The 21,868-nt window shown below is 39.9% G+C and overlaps 3 protein-coding genes across 3 annotated transcripts; 2 read left to right on the top strand and 1 right to left on the bottom strand.

Annotated features, from left to right (window-relative positions):
• The first annotated feature begins 205 nt into the window (after positions 1–205).
• LOC119729349 (U3 small nucleolar RNA-associated protein 18 homolog) lies at positions 206–5,607 on the top strand. Its single transcript, XM_038201973.1, has 13 exons — positions 206–612; positions 1,136–1,206; positions 1,465–1,545; positions 1,677–1,753; positions 2,174–2,313; positions 2,420–2,503; positions 2,615–2,786; positions 3,013–3,116; positions 3,440–3,530; positions 3,656–3,779; positions 4,066–4,240; positions 4,676–4,815; positions 5,071–5,607. The coding sequence occupies exons 1-13, from the start codon at positions 349–351 to the stop codon at positions 5,093–5,095; spliced, it is 1,548 nt and encodes a 515-aa protein (XP_038057901.1). The 5' UTR covers positions 206–348; the 3' UTR covers positions 5,096–5,607.
• A 538-nt stretch (positions 5,608–6,145) lies between these two features.
• On the bottom strand, positions 6,146–14,174 carry LOC119729351 (CCR4-NOT transcription complex subunit 7-like). The gene is made up of 7 exons (XM_038201975.1): positions 14,036–14,174; positions 12,409–12,647; positions 12,023–12,216; positions 11,240–11,401; positions 10,335–10,512; positions 9,397–9,474; positions 6,146–9,279 (listed from the first exon to the last, which is right to left on the bottom strand). Exons 2-7 carry the CDS (start codon positions 12,517–12,519, stop codon positions 9,148–9,150), a joined length of 855 nt encoding a protein of 284 aa, XP_038057903.1. The 5' UTR covers positions 12,520–12,647; positions 14,036–14,174; the 3' UTR covers positions 6,146–9,147.
• Positions 14,175–14,188: 14 nt separating this feature from the next.
• LOC119729350 (vacuolar protein sorting-associated protein 37A-like) lies at positions 14,189–20,725 on the top strand. The gene is made up of 11 exons (XM_038201974.1): positions 14,189–14,317; positions 15,019–15,226; positions 15,626–15,706; positions 16,085–16,199; positions 16,703–16,800; positions 17,288–17,484; positions 18,119–18,240; positions 18,923–19,109; positions 19,256–19,383; positions 19,765–19,908; positions 20,500–20,725. The coding sequence occupies exons 2-11, from the start codon at positions 15,123–15,125 to the stop codon at positions 20,569–20,571; spliced, it is 1,248 nt and encodes a 415-aa protein (XP_038057902.1). The 5' UTR covers positions 14,189–14,317; positions 15,019–15,122; the 3' UTR covers positions 20,572–20,725.
• The last annotated feature ends 1,143 nt before the right edge of the window (positions 20,726–21,868 follow it).

The raw sequence follows: 21,868 nt of genomic DNA on the forward strand, positions 1-21,868 counted from the left end.
TGAAAATAGAGGGCGGGCTTTATCATTTGCGATTGCAGTAGAGGGCGTGCTTCATCATTTTTATCCATAAATAAAAGCGCCCTCTACCTTCAAAATCATTATCCAGTAAATGATAAAGCCCGCCCTCTATCTACAATAACACGCAAGTGACAAAATAAATGAGAAAGCCCGCCCTCTATTTTCAAACACATGTAATAGACGGTAGAGGGCGGGCTTTACATTCACACGTGTGTATTGCAATTTGTTGTACACAACACAAGCTGTGTTTCTGCACAGACAAATACTGCATTTAGTTGATTTCTTTGCAAACATTCCAAGCTTAATTGGACGGCTTGAGCGGACTTTAAAATGCTGCGGAGAGCAAAGAAACGATCAGTGCCATCAGAAGCCGCAGCTGTTCCCCGCGTGTCACGGTCGAAAGCGAAAAATGTGGAATTCCATTCATCTGTTGAAGAGAAGGAACTCCAAAAGGATGAGAGAGACCGCAAGAGGAAGCCGAATATCCTTGGAATGCCTGTCAACAAGCGGGACTCAGAAGAGGCATTCTTGGAGAAATATGTCCTGGGAGGCCAGGAGACCTTTGTGGAGAATTTGAATAGAGGAGATGGAAAGGTAAATAATGTTATTAAATGAAGATGATTAATGATGTTGGTCATCATGTTCAGATGTTGGTGTGATTCTGATGATGCGTGAATTCATAAAAATAAAAATATATTGATAATTTGATGGTGATGATAGAGATAATCATGGTAAGGTCAACTTTAAAAAAAAAAAATTTCTCGTTCCTGCTCTCATCGTTTTTTTCATCTATCTCTCATTTTTTTTTTTTATTAATCAAATATTTGCAATAGGCCTGTCTTGTCTTTTTACTCGTTTACAGCCAAATTGTAGATGATGTATTATACGCAAGTTCAAAATCTGGTAGAACGTGTGACGGCTCCTTTGGACACAAAAGTATCGGCAAAAGAGTCAAGGAAATGGTAGAATCCATCTGCCATCCTGTTGGGGGGGGGGGGGGGGGCTCTATTTATTAAAATCAGCCCGGCGGATAAACTATTTCTTCTTTTTTTATTTTGCCTGTTGCATAGAACTTTTTGACCTTTTAGTAACACTTTCTTTTCTTTGTGCCTGATAGAGGATCGGTGTCTTAGATGCGGAACAGAGGAAGCCAGCTTGGGAAGATGAAGAAGACGAAGTTAATACAAGGTGACTGAAGATGACTGAAGCAGGGTACCTCTGCAACACCACATCGGTGCTTTGCCAGAGCATCGTTAGCAGTCCTGAAATTGTCAATGAATTTAATTTTAGAGATACAAGTCAGAAACCATGCGATCATTTCCAAAATTATGCTCAAGCAACATTAGCAATGATTCAGACCTGGGAAATATTTTATTTCAAATTGTTGCTCCTTTTTGTAAAGTGTACTAAACAATTTTTACTAACTTTTTTTGCCTTTTACTTTAGTGCTCATCAAGATCCAAGCCATGAAAGGACAACGCTACCAGCAAACACTGCGACGATATTCAGCAACAAAAGAAAAACACAGTAAGTTACACTGAATCAGTCGGTAATCTCCAAAACCTGAGTGTCAACACTTCAATGTTTCAATCAGTTGATTCAATTTCAATTTAGAAGCGTTGATTTCAAGTGTGATTTCAATTTTTCTTTTATTTCAGGTTTGAGAAGGTCGTTGGTAGCACCCCGTCCTGGGCCCAGCTGCAGTCTGACAAGCAGAGACGCAGCGATTCAGAAGGTACTGTCATCATAAGTGCACATCTGCAAGGATTCGTTTCAACTTAGCTTTTCCAGGAATGAGGCATAAGTTTTGTTGAGTTTGGAAGTTTAATAGAAATTTGGACAAAGAAATTGACAGGACTTGGGTTTGAACCTGTGACCTCTGGATCACCATCCAGGGGCTGTGCCAATTGAGCTATCCAGTCTGATGTTAACAACATCCCAGGTTGTCATTGTTTTTGTTCTGGGGACGCTAGTCGGAAGCCGGCAACCCTATATATTGCCATGTGGTCAGGAATCACGTCCAAAGTCACGATGCTAGCAACAAAAGCAATGTTCCAAACCTGGTATATCAGGCATCACTCAAGAGGCAAAAAAGTCAGCAACGGAATTTGGTTTGCTCTAATAACTGACAAGTTTTCCTTCTCTTTTGCCACAGATGAGAGCGGAGGTGAAGAAGATGAAGCTGACCGGTTCTTGAGACGGACGGGCGACTACCTGACTGCCTCCGAATCGCTCCCAAAAGGCTCTCTGAACATCCGGAAAGTCACCAACGCAAACAAGGAGCAGTACACGAAGGTGAGCGGCCGAAGCGTAAATCGTCTCCGCATACCTGTTAATAGCAGAACTACAAAATTTAATCCAATGTGCGAACCTAATTTATTGTACTTGCTTTGTCTGACAGGGGAAGCTGTCAGCTTTAGAGTTCCATCCAACATCGCAGGTCTTACTAACGGCGGGTGAAGATCAGAGTTTACACATATTCCAGGTACTGTATTAAAAAAAGAAAGAAACAAAAAATGACATAATAAAATAAACATTGCTTTGAAGGCTCTTGTTACAATTGACAGTGAACATTTATTTCCGGTCTGTGTTGTAGGTTGACGGCAAAAACAACCCCAAGATTCAGAGCGTTGCCATGGAGCACTTTCCCATCACCAACGCTCACTTTTCGGCAGACGGAGCCGAAGTCATCATGTCATCAAGGTCGCGTTGGTACTACGTCTACGACATGATCGCCGGCAAAGTGCAGAAAATGTCATTTTTGAGAGGTGAGTTAAAAAAATGAATAAATAAAAAAAAGAAAATCATAGTTAAACCATCTTAGTGGAGTGTCTTTTATAAATGGGGACACAATCATAGCTAAAAATGTTATGCAGAATAAGTCTTCGATGCAGAATTAGTCTTCGGTGGAAAGATTAGCATGGCTAATCCTTCCATCGCTGTCTTTGAGTTCAACTAAAAAAATTAGTATTTCTCATTTTTGACTTGTTTCAGAGTACCATGAGAGGCAGCCGTTGCGTCACTTCACGGTTTCACCCGATGGTAGTTTCATGGCATTTCTGGGCCTGTACGGCTTCATTCATCTCGTTTCCGCAAAGGCAAGTGTCTTCGTTTGGAATATGTCAAAACCCTTCACTCACTTGTTCTGAGTTCTGGTAAAAGTCTGTGGTTTGCTAGTTCAAAATTCTGATACAAATGCTTGTTAGTAGTTTGCGAGCATTCTTAAATTTGAGTTTTACATACCCTGTTTATTGAGAGCTTGCATACAACATGCGTATAAGCACGATGCCATCGCAGTAATGCCTCCTAATCGTGGCTATTGGTTCAGTCCATACGCAGCAGTTTTGTGCATGTTTCAGTGCAATAATACCTGCAATTAACACTTTTATTGGTAATTAATTGGTGTTCTATTTCTTTCTAGAACAAAGAGTTGATCAGCTCTCTGAAGATGAATGGATCAGTGTCGTCTTTGGCGTTCAGTGGAGACGGTTCGAAGCTGTTCTCATTCGGAGGTAAGAAAGTAATACAGATAATGAAGTAGATGAAGCATAGCATAGTTATGACAGCACCAATGAGTAAGGCTGTGTATTGCAACCCATAACAGCAACCATTATTCCCACACCCCTTTTTTCCCCAGATGATGGAGAGGTCTACATCTGGGACATGAAGTCCAGGGAGTGTATCCACAAGTTTGTGGATGAGGGCTGCATCAAGGGCACTACCATTTCTGTCTCGAGGGGTGGCCAGTACTTGGCTTGTGGGTGAGTGCATTTTGGCCCACGGTTTTAAATGCCCTCTGTTGAAGAACAGCAACTTTGAAGTCATGAAGGTTCCAGTATGGTACCATTAATAACAAAACCTGTGATTCCTTTTGTTGCATAGTGAGGAGTCTAGGAGCTAACATTAGTTGGCAGTGAGTAAGTGCATTGACCAATTACAGAGCTGCATTTGGTTTATGAATATGTATGAGGTGGAAGAAACTACATTGCTGGAGGTGCAGCTGAATGACTGGTGAAAGATGGTGTGCTTTTCTTTGTGTTATTATAGATCCCACAGTGGAGTAGTGAATATCTACGACAGTAGCCAGTACATGGTAGCAGCAAGACCAAAGCCCATCAAAGCAGTTATGAACCTGATGACATCGGTGACATCGGCAAAGTTCAACCATACCAATGAAATCCTCGGGGTTGCATCATTCCACGCCCAAAGCGCAGTTAAACTGGTGAGATTTGGAGAGATAAATTACTCACATGTACCACACATTGCAATCTATTTGGGCCTGGTATAACATTTGCAAGATTGTCAGTATTCTCATAAATCGGCAAATGTACTTCAGCCAACTGGATGTACAAGCTGTTGACATCCCTATGATTGTGAAGGAGCCATCGTGATAAAGTGTCTTGCCCAAGGACACACTGGAGACTGGTACAACCTCGAGTCAGACACCCTGACTACTGTCCTATCAGGCTTTGGCAAATTCATAATAGACTGGAGACCCAACTGTGTACATGAAAACAAGCACAGGCATTGCCCCTTAAGACACATGCAAATATTTTAATTAAAATGACCTTGTACATAGGTCATCAAAACAATGATGCGTTGGCTCTTCACTGACTCTTTATCTGGATGAGGTATTGTGTTTTTTTTATGACTACAGATCCACTTACCAGACTGCCACGTTTTCCAAAACTTCCCCCCGAGAGCCGACAGCATTGGCCTGCCTACAATGCTGGACTTCTCTCCAAGTAGTGGCTACATGGCTGTGGGTAATAGCCGTGGCAAGGCCCTGCTGTACAGGTACGCAAGGACACTTGGAATAACATCGACGCAGCTTGTGTAATATTGTCCAATTACATGATATACGAATAGATGCGGAACATGCAACATCTAAGACAAACAAAACTTAGTGTCCAAAAACTACATAGGGTTGTCCAAGGGGCGTGGCTAACTCTCAAACAGCAATTGATCAATCACACAGGGATGCTTGATAACTATAACACTTGAAGCAGTCAATATTTGTGTAATATATCATTCTCCATTTTTTTCTTGCAGACTGGGCCACTATAAAGATTACTGACCCTCCTGCAGTATAGTGGAAGAGAATGGATATATGTGCACGATGAATGCTGACACAGTTTGCACACATAGTATAAGGCGCGATTCAACTTGAGATGTAGGATGCATTCTTGGAAGGTTTCCTCCCCCGACAATTTCATCCAGTCCTCGACCCGGCAAAAAACAGCCTTTATGTTAATCAGAATCATTTGAGAATTTCTCTGCAATCTTTTTTATGTCTTTGGCACAGTTGAGTAATGAAAGTGCAAGTATTGGTTTTTTTCCCACGGAGTTGTGATAAATTACAACAGTGCTAAACTCAAGTTGTTTAAGTAGGAACGTACAATCCGATTTGCCTAATCCAAAATATTCTTTGTTATGAATGATGGACAACTTTGTCCCTTTAATTGTACATACATTTTCTATTATGGAAAAATTAACATATTTCAGGAATTAATGTACCAAATTCTTTTCAATAATCTCAGCATTTTTTGGGTGTATTTTCAGAAAATAAAGAAAACATGACAATGTATTTGAAAGTGACTGAACGATTTCTCATTCAAGTGTTGGTGAAAATAGAAATAGGCTAACCTAACAGAGTTACTAAATGGCAAAAACTGAACGCCATTTTGCAACTACATGTACATGTATTTGTAAGATGGAATTTGCGTCGGGGTGATGTAAATTCAAAATGTGGGTTTTGTCCTTCACCGACGTACTTTATAAACACTGCATACTCGGTTCAAGAGTTGTTCCTGAGCGATTGTGAGAAAAAAATCAATTTCAACACAATCAGACTTACACGTACGACCATTAAATGTATCTGCTGCCCTCTGTGTAGATGAAACCTAATACTCGATGCGTTATTGACAAACATCAGGAATTAAGTCATTTTGTCCGTTGAGAACCGCGTTTGTTAAAGGTCCAAAGTGCTGCGCTGAAAAAACGTGTACAAAGTCTATGGGATTTGCGGTAGAATAAATAAAAAATAGAAAAACAAATCAGAACAAAGACAATGCTTTTCCGCTTTCAAGTGGAAAAGCAAAAAGAAATACAAGTCAAAACTACTCACTTTATCATGCTTTCTTTACGAAGGGATATATTTATTTACAGGTCATAAAACAAAGATTCAGATTGACATAACTTTGGGGTAGGGTGGGGTCAGTTTTATGATGTCTTCTGTTTTTTGGTCCCTATGGCAACCATGAAGAATAGCAGTACTTAAATTTTTGTAATCAATAAAAAAAAAAAACCACACAGACAGCACACACAGAAGAAAAAAAAGCTCATAAAGTTATTGCACCAAATCCTACGAGTTAACACACAAACACATGGTGCTGCCAACTGTATGGCACGCAGACTGAATTTTTAACTGGTATTTAAAGTTGTTAGATATGGCTCTCCATATAAAAGTACATGCCATAATGGTCGCTGTATTGAGGTAATGGTTTTGTGAACTTTTTTATCCCACACTTTAATTCTTTTGGCACTGCAGTCAAAATATCATATGAGAAAATGATTATGCACCATACTGAATATGAAGAATGCAACTAGCACGTTACTAGTACTGTTGTCGGTAAGGACAAATCCTCGAGTAGAAAATATACAAGGCCTGGAATGGTTGGATGAAATTGGACTGTCATCGATAACTGCCATCGCTTTGACCAATGGGAAAACAGTTTACAAAATGACAGGACAGAGTGGTGTTTGCTGACTATGCACATGTACTTATGTAAATCTGAAACCAGTAACCAGTACATTAAAGAGCCCGTTCAGCTAAGTGTGATCAACAAAAAATGACCAAAATGTCATGAAATGCATAATTATCAGCTGAATTTTGATGACCAAAGTCAACTTTTCTTCCCTGAAAAAAAAAGAAGTCAATCCTGACCAAGTGCCAGTTTCATGGAGTGCCTAAGCACGGAATTTTGCTAAATTCACAAAATTAATTTGCTTAACAAAAACAGGGTACCAGTCAAAATGTTGCACAATTGTATACTGCTTGTGATCGATTGCCAGCTTAGAGTTGTCAGACATTCCTGTTGTATATTCTGAAAAGTCCCAAACCAAGTCTCTTAATAGCTTTCATTTTCAGCAAACCCTTGTAATGTAAGGGCAAGCCCAAATTTGAAAGAAAATATTTCTCCATTTAATTACACAATACCTGAAGTATTCAATTAAAAATGAAAAAAAGAAGAAGAATGTTTTAAAAAGCAAATATGCAGATTACAATGGCAAGATATGTCAATATCTGATTGTATTTTTTTAAAAACAAAATGAGCCCAACAACTATCTAAAGTCATCAGTTTAGCACCAGAACAGTCTTCAACGTAACTTCTTCAAGTTTTTATATCCAAGTTGTGCGGGACACTTTTGGGAACTTCTGTAGTACACCCACAGTCAGTTACATAGAGAGTCACAAGGGATTAGAACGTCGTCGTACGACCGACACTTGCGCAAAAACGATATGCATTTGTGCGCATTCTGAATAAAATGAGTCGTGGTAAGAAAACAGAAGCGCAATGTTCTGTTCATGCAGGAAGTCCACACAGTAATGACTATAGTCCTCGATCTACATTCATTGTACAGTGTACTTGACTCTTCAACAGACCTTTACCATGCTGCCACCATTCCAGTCATGTTCCCTGTATCCAATAACAGTACTGCATGATATTGTTTTTTGTGCAAAAAGGAACCAGACTATTTTTCCTTCCAGCCTCGCTTTGGTTACGTTGATTTGAGTGGGGAAAAATTCAAGATGGCCACAACATGATAATGGTCTATATCTGAAACTAGAATTATGACAGCTACAGGGTGTCGATTCCTCAAAGTCACCCCCATGTAAAACATAAAAGACTTTAAATGATTCTTGAGATAGAGATGGAACCGAAGCTGAGGACAAAGTCCCAAGTTTGGAAAACGCCACAACTTTCATTTTGCAAGCACAATTACAAAATTCTTGAGTTCATTTCCACAGTTCTATGCATTGTTCATATTGATGAGAACCCCAAAACAGCCCAGGTACACTACACAACTTTCACGTTTCACAACTACCAGATCTGCCAGCAGAATCTGGGCAATAACTTTACAGAGTCTAAAAAGTAGTAAAACCAGACGCAAACAAGAAAAAAGAAAAAAAAATGTGAAGAAATAATTACAATTGTCGACATGCTACCTTCATTTTCAGCGGATACCAAATATTTCAGACTTAACAGTGCCTGCGAAGAACCATTCTTAGAATATTTGAGCTTGGACAGAATTTTCGGGTAAGAAACACGCGTTTGGGTCACGTTTTTGGATGGACATGATTACTGAAAATAAAAAGGAAACGGAAAATGTTATTGCACTCACGATGGCCACAATATGTGACATAAATGCTAGGCTTAATCCTTCACACTTGACACCAGGGAATGTTTGTATAAATTTGACTCAAATTTCAGTAACAATGTGAAGGAACAGGTAAATTACTGAGGGCCAACATAAAAAAGACTTAATGATTTTTTTTTTTGGCGACAATGATTATTTACGTAAGACAGATATACTGTTGGTTTTGGACTAAAGCTTGATTTAAACAAGTTAAAATAAAAAATTGGATTCCATCTTTAAATGTCAAAAAAAAAACAAGCTTTTATTTTAAAAATGGCTCTCCGCATTTTTCCAGATGTGATGTTCGTAGCTTTCTGGAAAAAAATTCACAAACTGACCCGACGGACAAAAAAAAAAAAAGGGAAAAAATCTACTGGGGGAATTAAAGAAATAGCCACGAAATACTAACAATTAAAAAATAATCCTCAAGAAACTAAATTTTACAATAAAGACATAAAATATCACAAGATTTTGGGGAAACGGAGTGGCCTTGCTGGAATTGGGACCTTTAAACTTCTTTCTTTGTTTTGACAACGTTGGTCAATGTTTGGAACTCTTGGAACTATTTGTTTGTTTTTCTCCGAAATTGACAATGACAAATCTGGCCCATCTTCTAGCAAGGCTTCGACACTCGTACGGGAGTATAAAGCTGTTTAGGGGAGGGGGAGGGAACGAGGAATTATTTGACTGGACTTGGGGGGCTGGGTACTACGTTGTGGTGGCGTTGGTTGTCGCGTTGTTCACCTCGTCGTTGTAGTTCCCGTTCTGGGTGTAGCCAGACCCCAAGCCATACAGATGACCACAGTACTTGTCATCGTCGATGTTGTCTTCGAAGTAGCTCTGAAAGCGGGCAGAGGAAGTGAACAGAAGGCGGTTAAAGTGCCTGAAATAGAAATCCTGATGTAAAGAGAAAAAACTAGACAAAATATTAACAAACAACAAGATGGATTGTCCTACCTCTCTCATCTTAAAGAAGGCAAGTTGTGTTAAGAGGCTGTCGCTACCGGCTTGATGCTGGGGCCCTACCCTCTGGATCTGGAAAAATAACAAATAGAAAGAAGCCTTACTAATCTTCTTTACTATTTTTGGCAATCATTTCATACATACAATGAAAATACATGCAGTGCCTTTTATGACTGAAGTAGAGTAGTGGTGTAGTAGTTTTTCACATTTCAGCGCGTCCCAAAATACCTCACCATTGTTTTTGTGAGGCTCTAGCGTCATCGCGGAAACACGTACCGCCATTATTTTATATCATTTTAAAGCTTGGAATCTTAACTTTATTCCTGGTAAGTATTGGTAAGTATTGGTTTGATATTTATTTGAAATTATGCGTGTTCAAATAAAGGCATGTCAAAAACAAACTCTACCGATTTCAAATCAATCGTGTGCATTTTTTCTAATGTGGAAATACTTCATCATGTTCATGATGTGACGATCTCGTCGCCTTTTACTTTCTGTGTTTCCTTTTCTTTTCGATCCACGTAGACTACACCTTAAATAAATTCACAACATTGTTCTTTGTTTCAAGTTCAATGTGTTTTAAATATAAATCAACTGGTTTTTTTTTTTTTATTCAACAGCTTGTCGACTTGAGTTTGTATCTGATGTACCGCATCATCGATTTACCTTGAAATCGGTTGAGTTTGTTTTCGACATGCCTTTATTTGAACACGAATAATTTTAAAACTCTTTTAAATATCAAACCAATACTCGCCAGGGATAAAATTAAGATACCAAGCTTTAAAATGGTATAAAAATAATGGTGGTATGTGTTTCCGCGCCGACGCCAGAGCCTTGCCAAAAAACTTGCGGGTATTTTTGGACGCGCTGTTATGATCATTTGTAGACCTACTTTACCGAACAATGTTGTACATAGTGATGATCTTCCTTACCTGCAAGAAATCAGCCACCTCCTGCAGTCCCCCCTTCAGGTCCTTACAGCTCTTCATCAAATACTTGACGTCATAGATGCGGGGGAAGTAGATGCGCAGTAGCTCAAAGAATTCCGTCTCCTCCGAGGGCAAGTGGGAAACCGTCAGCACTTTCAGCAGGTACGAGAAGTCATACCCACTGTGATATGAAACAAATTTAAGAATTTAATTAAACCTTACTATCAGAATTTAGCCTATGTAATTCTAGTTCCCTGAATAGAAAGTGACTCCAACAAGAGTTCCAAGATCTGGCAATTAAGGGAGAGCAGATTAAGTACAGATCTCTGCAAGTTCAGAAATTAACCAGTTCACGTCGATGCGAGTATACATGCAAAAGTTTCGCAGTATTCAAAACGGATGATGGATAAACACGCAATGAGCGAGGCCGGAAATATCTGTCTGCGACCCGCTCGCAGCGAGCGAGGCCGGAAATATCAGGGTGTGCTACCTGTAGATGACGGCCTGAACCCGTCTGGCATCGAGGGTCGTGAAAACAATCCCGCGCCTGGGTCCGATCAATGTCAAAATAATCCCGGCGCGAACTGGTTAACGTGGTAAATACGCATTATTAACAGCAGTTACGAAAATTTGGGGGCTAACCAAATTTAGGGGGCTAATCACCCTCACTCCCAGCAGAAGCTGAATTGCGAAGGACGCGGCTACAATGTGGCCTAGCTGAAGGCATGTCAAGACGCCTTAGCCTGCCGCCATGCCTCACCAGGGAGCACAGCCACATGATGATACACTCATGCTAGCGATTCACAACAGTTGTTGAGTGTTTTGGGGAAATTTCAGGGATGGATACAACTTCATCTCCTAATGCAGAATTTGACATGATCCCAAAAACAAAAGGAGCTATCTCTGACCTGTGGAATGTAATCCACCGCACGTTGTCGTTGAGTATGACCCCCGAGGTCATGAGTAGCTCGGCAAAGTGCATGACGTCCACACCTTCCTCATCATGCTTCTTGAACTGGATACCAGAGTTGGTCAAGAGATCGATGGAATCCTGGGCATACATGTCTTCCCTATGGTGATAGAAAGGATAAGAAACATACCCTTTAATCCTTGGGCATTCTTACAAGAAAATTTCTTGAATCTTACAAAATCTTTCGTTGTGCAGGAAACCACTGGATCTGGCTTTGCACTTGAATTTCTAACAGGTATCAAGTAAAATTTGAAGTCTGTCACAAGCCAATATAGCCCCTCAGGCCGGTGTTTGTCTCCAATTTCCTTGTCATGAAATGACTGAGAATATTTCTATTCCCCCTGGATGGGATGCCGGTCCAGCACAGGTTACTCTCCAGCTAATGCCGGGGCCCATTTATACTCCTGGGTGGAGAGAGGCAAGTGGGGTTTAAGTGGCTTGCCCAAGATCACAACATATGACCAGCAGCTGGATTCGAACCCCTAACCCTCTGATCATGAGTCACGAACCCTGACCACGAGGCCACCCCCACCTAAACAGGTATCAAGCATTATGTAAAGTAATAGTGGTTGGGCTGTTCCTTAATACTTCAGCATTCTTAGCTTCCATGATCCTGCAAAACACTTCACAATCCCACGTTGGATTTCAAAGGATCCGGCAGGATTTGGGTTCAAATAATACACTCAACAAGCAAGGGTCGGTCCCTCTTGCTGGCACTCACGTGAGATTGAACTTGAAGTTGAACTGGAACGTTGGTGCGCCCGCGGGGAAGTTGCCCACCTCGTCGCAGAACGTCAACCCCAGCTGGATGATCTTGAGCAGGTCCACGTTGCACCGGTGCAGCTGGTACTGGTACTCGGAGTTGCTGCGGAACTCGCCGATTGGGCGAGCCACTACGCCTGGAAACTCTGTATCCTGAACGAGGCAAAACAGGATTTGAAAAGTTGTTGAAATTTTCCAAATATCAGGAAATATATTTCAACATATTTCCAGTGACTGGCCATATATATGGTGAAAAAATGGCATCAGGATATTGTTCTGTACACAGTAAAGTACTGCTGAATTTAGGAAAATGAGTAAAAATTTGAAAAAAATGAGAGCAATTACCATGGCAACAAAATTGTACTGTTGCACTATGACCCTTATCTTCCTGAACGTTTCCTCTAGGTTAGCCTCCCACACATCTATAATGGCTGGCTCGTTAGTCTGGCCCGGCATGCTGCTAATAATTCCCGGTTGGTTATCTACATGGATGAAGCGGAACCCAGACTAATGCATGGCTTGCAACTCCAATGAACGCAATTCACTTGTGTTGCAATCAGCTGCAGTGTAAGGATATGTCAAAGCTGAAAACAAAGGAAATATTCAGCAATTCAATCAAAATAATAAACATATCAGTGAAAATAAAAATAAATCCTGTTATTTTACTTTTAAATAAATTATAGGCCTATAATAATTAGGAAAAAATGTTGCAACCTGACGCCACTTCAGCAGTTGTGTATAAAGTCTATGGAGAGTCAAGAAAATTTTCTAAAGTATTTCCTAACAAAATTGGAAATGTTTCTCAGTCCCAGATGCATGTCTTATCATTTTTGCAATGACTGACCTTCATTGAGATGATACATGAATAATAAAGTGGCGTCAGGTTGCAACTTTTTTTTCCAATAATTATATAAATGCAAAAGAAGTTAACTTAAGCAGATGTTAAGAAAAAACACGCTATCTTTACGGCATTGCAACAACACCATTGCGAATCAATATCATTTTATGACTGCCCATCCAACCACAATGCTTCAGTAGCTCAATAAGGTGTTTCACGGTAATAAAAAGATTAGCGTTGCTAAACGCGCGCCCATTTTGGAATGACCGCATGATGACTTGGAACTGCCAAAGTTTGCGCAAGATGGCGTATATTACCGTGAAACACCTTATTGGTTAACGTTCAGCTACTGAGAGGAAGGTTCCACTTCCAGGATCAACCCTTGCACTGCACAGTGTAAAAAAAAAAAAAAAAAAAAAAAATGGTTTTCTTTACTTTTACATTTTTAATCGAAAAGTTTGTTTTATTGAATAAACTCTAGGCCTATTTTATTTTCTTCTTTGAAATCTGGCTTTGGCAATGTTTCAAGCATTTTTTAAGGGAAATAAAATCCGAGAACCATTCATTTAATAATTCGAGCAGCCAAAAATCCTGATGTTAAATACTATTACTACTAGGTCAGGCATGTCAGGGAAGCAGACCATTCCGTAAAGATAGCAAGTGAAGTTGCATTATGGCTGCCGTAATGATAGCCACTGCAAAAAAAAAATAAAATAAAAAAAATAAAAAACAAGCACTTTCTTTCAACATGTTCAATCAAAACAAAACAATCACAATACTCAATAGCCTAGAAGTAGAATAGCAGGCCGCTACACATGATAAATTATTAATTAATCAATTCATGATAAATTGTCAGTATCGTTTAATCTTTCCGTAGGCCTAATTTATACATAGGCCCCTAATATCCAATGTAAAAAAAGATGGACGAAAACAGAACTTGAAAAGTTGAAGTTCTATTTATAGAAAAATCCACGCACAAAATACTGGGGGCGAATCGTGTTTGATTTTTAATGGGGCGACCTGCCCAAAGCTATTCTGTTCTCGAACATTTGTCGAACCACCTCTCAAAAATCATGCATTCTTTTCATATGATGGGAAGTACTACAACGAAAATGATATCAGATAATATCTTACCTCTATCTGACTACAGCCTGAAGTTTAGCAGATCGAATTCTCGGCAAACAATAAGGCAATTTAATCTAAAGTTTCGGCGATTTTTGCAGAATTTGGCTGGCTACGGTCGAAGGTACAGGTGCATCGTGGGAAGGTTATTTCGCCTGTTAACACAAGAGGGCGCGCTTTGAGACGTCTAAAAATAAACATTTATCATCGACCGGTGTTGCTCGAGTCAGTCTGCTCTCTGTAAATTGTGAATTCGGCTGCATTTTTTCGACTCAAGGAAAGCCAAAAATGAAGGTAAATAAGGATATTTGTTTTTCTAACTTTTGAAGTCCTCCAAGTTTCACCAATGGATCATGTTAAACAAGTTGTGAAAGAAAGTTGGGGATTGGATTTATAGAGTTGTCGGACTAGCCTTTTTCGGGCCATCCTAATGCGCAACTACTTGATAGAGAGTTTGCGCACAGCGCCCTCACGGGGGGGGGGGGGGGGGGGGGGTTCTGTCATTTTAACTTAATGACAATGAAAGTACAAAGTGTCTACTCGTGCGTATCATAGAGGATCAAAGACTTGCCCATGGTGAGGGCGATCTGTGCAAGCTATTTGATCGGCATGACAATTGTATGTAAATAGTTTGTTGTAGGTCAGTAACTGGGGCGCTAAAAAAGACTCTTTTTTATTTTGACTTTTATCGGTCGTACTAGCACCACAGCCAAAAGGGCCCCTACCAATGTATACTAGTTATTACAGTATTTTTCATTGAACATCCACATCAAAAAGTTGCCAAAATCACAGCAAAGACTTGACTAAATACCTTATAATTTAAGTGCCTACTGTCTTCTTCACATGTCAAATCATGCACGTGTACATACGCGTACACAAAGGTCACAATCATGTGGCTCTAGTGCACAGTTCTAGAGCCTTTGCTCTAGCACTCAGTGCTCAAATCCAGTTGGAAATGCTAATGTAAACCACATTTTTTTGGTCAAATATTACAGTGAAGCATACATCAGCTAACAACAAAATTGCAGCAACCTCATCACTGGAAAGGAGAAATCTGCATCAACGTTTTCTTGGCGAAGTCAACGTTCAAGTCATTGGAATGTCTTGGTTGTTTGGCCCATCCAAGAGCAACCTGCCTCCAATCACCCCACTGCAGGAGCAACGCAGCAAACAGATCGAGTCTCTCAAAGCGCTCAATCCAAAGTGAGTCCCAGTCCAAACAAACGTGGAATCTAAATTTGCTTTCCCCTCTAAATTCTATTTTGGTAGAAGTAATATTGGGGGGGGGGGGGGGGGGTGGGGGGGGGGTAAGTTCCGGGGGTGGAGGATAACAAAAAGTAAAGTGTTTTTAACCTTTTTGCACAATCCATAAAATACCCTGCATATTTGACAAATGTTTGATAGAAATAGTTTTAACTTCTAACTTTCTAATTCACTTTCCGCTTTTTCTGGGGGTGAAAGAATGAAATGTTTGATCCCAAAACAAAATCACCGTTGCTGAGTCATTTTCAGATGATTTGTGGCAGTATGCAAAACAAGCATCTTTCAGGAAATTTTATCAGGAAATAGTATAAGAAAATGTTATCTTGTTTTAACTTTCAGTGTTGTTGAATTGAAGCGAGACGTGGAATACAGGGTCACATTCAGTGTCGGCGCAGGAGCAACTAACATTGCATTGCACATGTAAGTCCAGACATACTTCAAAGTTTGTAAGTTTCAGGCAATAATTGTTTGCAATATGCCACTGTGAGTGTAGTAGGCCACACAACATCATCTGTTCAGTTTATGAAATCTTGGCTTTTTTCTCCAGCTTTGGCTTCATAAGTCTGATATAAGAATTGATGTTCTTAATGTAATAGAACATGACCCAAGCCAAATGTCAAAAATGTCCTGGAGGCAGAGCTGGAAAGGAAGACAAGTTTTCAAAACTGTCTTTGGTTCCTGCACAGTCTATTGGTACTTCCATTATTGTTCTATAAGTAACATTCACTAATACTGTGACTATCATTGAAATTTATCTTGAAAATTTGAAAATAAAAGTCTTCTTTGTTTTGCTTGCAGAACATTGCCACCCCAGTTTCCACAGGAGAAACCGTTAGTGAAAGTATCTCCACCTCTGAGGCACCCATGGATCAGCAACACACTGACAGTCATAGGATGCCCCGGCCTTAATAATGTAAGTGGGCATTTCAACAACAAAATCAGATTTTTTTTCTGAATTTTCAGGTTCGAATGCCTAAATTCCTAAGACTGTACTTGATACATCTTGTTGATAGAGTCATAGCTGCTTGACTGCAAATCCAAAAGCAGCTTTGGACGACCAAGATTATCACTCGATGTTCCCCACAATTTTCTCCATTTGGAGTCTTTGTGAAGAATATTGGCACGTCTGGCTGACTGGCAAACATTTACACTAAACAAGTAAGGGTTAAGAAAGGGAAATTTAGACATTTTACCGTAAAATCAAATTTACAAATCTGAGTCTTAATTGGTCTAGTCCAAGTCATGGTCAGACTTAGTAACTGAAATGATCCGAGTCATCTTGACTTGAATCTTTGTTTTTTGTTGCTGGAAATGTCACTCGCATCTGACAGGAAGCTTAATCTTTGATGTCAACTGCATCAGCAAATATATTATTTTGATAGTGACATCTGTTTTTTTAATTCTTTGATGTTGCAGTTTGGAGTCCACACAGACTTGGGTCGCGTCGTTCAGAGTATCATCCAGGAGATGAGGACTAACCCACCGTTTATGTTCACTGCAGACCCAGTCCAGACGTAAGTAACATTCAGAAACCTGAAGTGAGTTTCAAGAAGAATTTTCTTTTGTTGTTATCCCCCTGGTTTCAGCCAAGAAAGGGGGATCTTGCGATAGTGTAATCCTTCTGTCCGTGTGTACGTGTGTTCCATTTTTGTTAGTTAAACTGAAAAGTGCTGTCATATGAAAAGTCAGACTTCAATCTCAACCAAACTTGGTGACAACAATCTTTGGGTGGGGGACTTCAGATGACTTGAGACATTTGAGGTCAAAGGTCATCTAGGGGTCAAATGAGGTTGATTTTGGTTAGGTACACTTAAAAGTGTGCGTACTAACTGACTGTATAAATATTGCCAGCATGCCAAGGGGATCGCACACGTTAAATTCGCAAGTTTTAAAAAAAAAATTCTGGTAATAACACCAAGGGTTCCTCGGCAATGCATTGAGAGAATATCTTTCAAATTTTGAGCTTAATAAAATCCCTGATCTGTTTTTTCTCTTGTACAGCAATGCAGCTACCATGTATCAATCCTACCAACCCCCCACGTCCCTGTCACCCTCAACCCAGTTCCCCGTACCCAATCAGCAGCCTGCGTTGGGGTACAGGCCTCCCCCTCCCAGCCAACCCCCTACTGGTATCCTGCTACAAGGGAACCAGCCACCGTCCACGTCACTGATCACCACACAGAGTTCACATCTCCCAGGTGGGTAGAACCTTTGTGTGGTTCTCTAATTCAAAAGTGTATGAAATCTTTGCCATGTATCATATTTTTCTATAAAAAAGCCAAAACCCAAAGACAAAGCAATGCGGAGGATTTCAAGTACATGTATAATATAGGCCTACATTTATGCACGGCTGAGCATAAACAACCCAAGGTCCGGCCTAAGACCTTGACGCAGTGCATGATCCTCCGAAATCATCAACACATATTTGCCATGTAGCCTCAATCCCGGAAAATCCTCCATTTTGCAGAGATGATTTTAAAGAATTTGGGAAGGTTAGGGTTAAAAGATGCAAAAACTGTACATTTTTAAAATTTTAAAACTTTTGTGATGTCAGGTATTTTTAGTTTTTAAAGTCAGTCATGTGTTGTTGTTTTTTTGATTGATAATTGAAGTTTTATTTTACACCAACGGAAGCTGTGTAAACTCTCAAACCTAAAATCAGCTCCAACTTTCCCAGCTTCTTACTCTTCATTATAAAGGTTAAACCATAAACCATTGGGTTTATTGCACAGTAAAGGATTTTCAAGGATCCAGAAAGAGTGCTAGAAAAAAAAAACGTCCAGCAGGCTTGGGTTAATATTTGATGAGACTTTTGTTATCTGTTGTTTTCAGGTGCGTCGATGTCAGCAGCTTCCCAGAATGTCGAGGGGAGGCTCCCAAACCGCATCGACACGCTGGAGCATCTTGGCATTGAGCCAATGGTGGTGCCGACAGGAGGAGAAGGAATGGGCATGGTATGCCAACAAAAATCTCAGATTCTTCTGAAAAATATTGTCCCACTCTCATTGTTGATTGCTAAAATTTTCTGCATTGATACCTTGTGTAGGAAGTGGGTGACTGTTTATGATCAAACTGTTAGCACTTGTATTACATTTGTATGACATTGTATAACATTGTATTTATTCCATGACTGGTGTGATTATTGGTAGTATCAGGCAGTAACAGGCAGGGTGGTTAGGATGGTCAGAAGCTAATCTGTTAACCACTTCGCGCCGGGATTATTTTTGCCGAAAAGTTTGATTTTTTGCAAAAGGCAAAAATATTCCAGCCAACTTCTGATATACAGCCAAACGCTACAAATTCTGATTCGCAAGAGTGATTTCAACAGTATTTGTACGATATTTCTTGCCGAAACCTCATATGTTTCAATACTCCGAGGTGTGCACTGGAGCGTAAATTGTCGAATAATGTGCACAACGGCCAATTCAAGATCAACACACGGTCCGCCTCCACAGACTTTGTATGTGTGTACAAAAGGCACAAGGGATTAGCATTTTTAGGCATCACCCGGAGGCGAGTCGAGGCAATCTTGACGTTTAAACCCGTTAGCCGTGCCTGTGTATAAAAAGGATCAAAGAAATCTGAATAGCCAAGTTATGATCATGACAAATTCTTCTTTGCTTTCCCTCTTTGCAGAGGCGGTACACTCTGCCGCCCATCCCGCCCTCCCTCAAGGACAACCTGTCGGGGCTTAGCTCCACCCAGCTTCAGGAGATTCTAGACAGCGAGGAGGTGGAGCTCAAGGTGTTCAGTGAGCTGCCGCAGGTCAAGAGGTTACTCGCACAGAGACGGGAACTGTACGACGTCTGCGAGCAGCTTGCACGTGAGTACAGTAACCAAAAAAGTCGCATAGACAAATCAAGTGATCTGCCTTATTGAGGTAGCACAACTCGGTGCCATTTCGCCTCAGTTCTATTGGAATATCACTGTCTGCAACCCTGACTTCTTTACGTTTGCTTCCGCATCCAGAGACCAACCTGAGTTACCAGCCCGAACTGGAGAAACTTAAAACCCGCTTGACGGAGAGACTACGGGATAGAAATGAACTCAGGAATCGCTTTGACATGAACTGTCTGAACCAGCAAAGTATTAATGAGGTAATTGATGGAAGCTGTGTAGTCTTTATTCAAATCTGTAACTGCAGCATAACAAAAAGTCCACTTTCAATTCAATTCAATTCAATTCAATTTATTTATTCTCATCATGTAAAATCATGAAACTTGTCTCCTCGTTCTGCACACATATAGTCGTATACACGTTAAAACCATAAAAACATATACATGTATATATGTACAAATAGACGTAAAAATATGAAAAAAACAACACGAGTACATGTAACCATAAATAGAACAGCAAATTTAGCCTAATTAGATATGGACCCTCTTTTTGTGAGAAAGTGTCAAGTAATCATAATTTAACATTTCTTTAAAGCACAAAGTCTTAGATATGTTTTGTTTTGTTTTTAAATTTGTTATCAGCAATTTGACCCCAGGCATACACTGGACATTCTGAGGGTGGCTGCGGCAGACGTGGAGCATGAATCGGAAGCAAAAGCCGAGGCGTTTCTGGAGGGAGGATCGTCAGTGGAGGAGTTCCTACGAGAGTACACCGACTTGAGGAAGGTAAGCCCACTGTCTTGTGGATTATGAACCTCATTTGTAATGGACTGTTTGACCGCTTTCGAGAGCTCAGTGGACGGGTGACATCGATGCGCATACTGGTTCATGCGCGCAAGGCTGGAAGTACGTACAACAAGTTGAACGTACGTCTGAAGTCGCATGAGCGCCAGGCGTCGTCGGCAACGCATTTAAATGTTTCTCCCAGTGGTCTCCCCCAACTCTCCTTGTGTAACCGTTGAGGGGGTACTTGTGCACGGAACCCATACAGCCCACAAACTTCAATTGTAATTAGGAACCCCGGTATCAACACCCCCCTCATTTGGTGTTGTGTCATTTGCACATATGTTCTCACGTGGGTAATTGTATGTAACAGTTTGCCCAAATTCATATGATACACTAACAGTGTCTCATAAGTCTTAAAGATTCAAAGCAAAACATGCGTCAAAATGTGCGAAAAAAGATGCCGTACAATTTTCCAAGATTGCTCTACCAGATATTCAAACTTAACTCATATAGGGTGTGAAACAACGTGTAGCCCATTAAAAATAATAAATCAAGGTTGGTGATGCACTTGTCTCTTTGTTGTTCTTACAGACAATGCACCTGAGACGAGCCAAAGAAGAGAAGCTAGACAACATGCTGAAACATGGAGTCATGCTGAAATGATTGGAAGACTAAATACAAAATCTTTCAAATTGTCCTTTTGGGAGAGTTCATTTATGAGTGCTCCTGGTTTAAAGGGAATATACAACATTTGCTTTTGCTGTAATTTTCAGATATGGATGATTTAGGGGGTTAGTAAAAAAAATATTGTTACACTGACTTGTTTGACATTTTGGGTTCATAGATACAGGAAAAACCAAGAAAAACAGTCACGTTCCCTGACCCAACTTCAGATGAAACAGAACAATTTATGGACGTTGGGGAATTGTAAGGTCAGGAAATCAGTCTAGCTGGCTTGTACCTGTTCACAGGTGTGTAATTGATTGCAAAGAAAATGCGGACTAACTTAATATCAATTTGGAGCAGTATTTGGAGAAAAAAAATTAAAAATTTCCAACGCCAGTCGGCCGACCAACGTTGGAAATTGTTTAAAAGTGTTTAATACCGGCCAGCCATGTCTTTATCATTCATTTCAGACCGGCCACGTGACAGGCTCTCGACCAATGGGAATGGGTAAACTGTCTTAGGTGTTTATGAATATCTAATAACATTTACGATCAATGTTATTTTTTGCAAGTTGTTAGTAGTTTAAATGTGATATATTCACCAGGCTTGGTGGTGCAAATTTTGTCTTATATTATCTTACTTGAGTCCACTGGTCGGAAGTTCAGAAATTTAGTTGTGCAAATATTATCTTAAATGTGTAATATGTGTATCATTGAGCGAAACTTATATTTTATATATTTTTGTTTGTTTTACTTTTCGATATCTAAAGTTAAGAAAATTTAGCACCGCCTCGATCAAGTTGGGAAAAGCCCAGGCTTTGATGGATTTTTGTAAACAACGAAAGAGGAAAATGTAAATTTTTTATTACATTGTGATCATGGTAGCTACTGTAAAACTCTGTCACTGTTGATTGTGAATTAAATCTCCGAAATATCTGCAGGTTGTTTGCGTAGTACACGATGTGGAAATGTTCACATTTGCTATAACAAATTACTTCTGTAAATTAAGGAAAAATCGGAATGCTTAATTTGAATGAAAGTAATCTAGATATGTATAATAAAATAAAAGAAAGCGAAAAACATTGTATCAAACAGGTATTCGTTCCAATCATTACAATATTAAATATATAGACGTTGCTTTTCAAACATATATGCACACACACACTTATTAACATGTATGCTAGTACATGCGCAATTATGCCCATTATCTGTCGGAATTATGCGCATTATCTGCAATATATTGTGCAATTTCTGTTTAAAGGGTGGTGCATAAACATGATCTTACAGCTATAATG

This window comes from Patiria miniata, unplaced genomic scaffold (genome assembly GCF_015706575.1).
Source record: "Patiria miniata isolate m_02_andy unplaced genomic scaffold, ASM1570657v1 HiC_scaffold_20, whole genome shotgun sequence".
NCBI lineage: Eukaryota > Metazoa > Echinodermata > Asteroidea > Valvatida > Asterinidae > Patiria > Patiria miniata.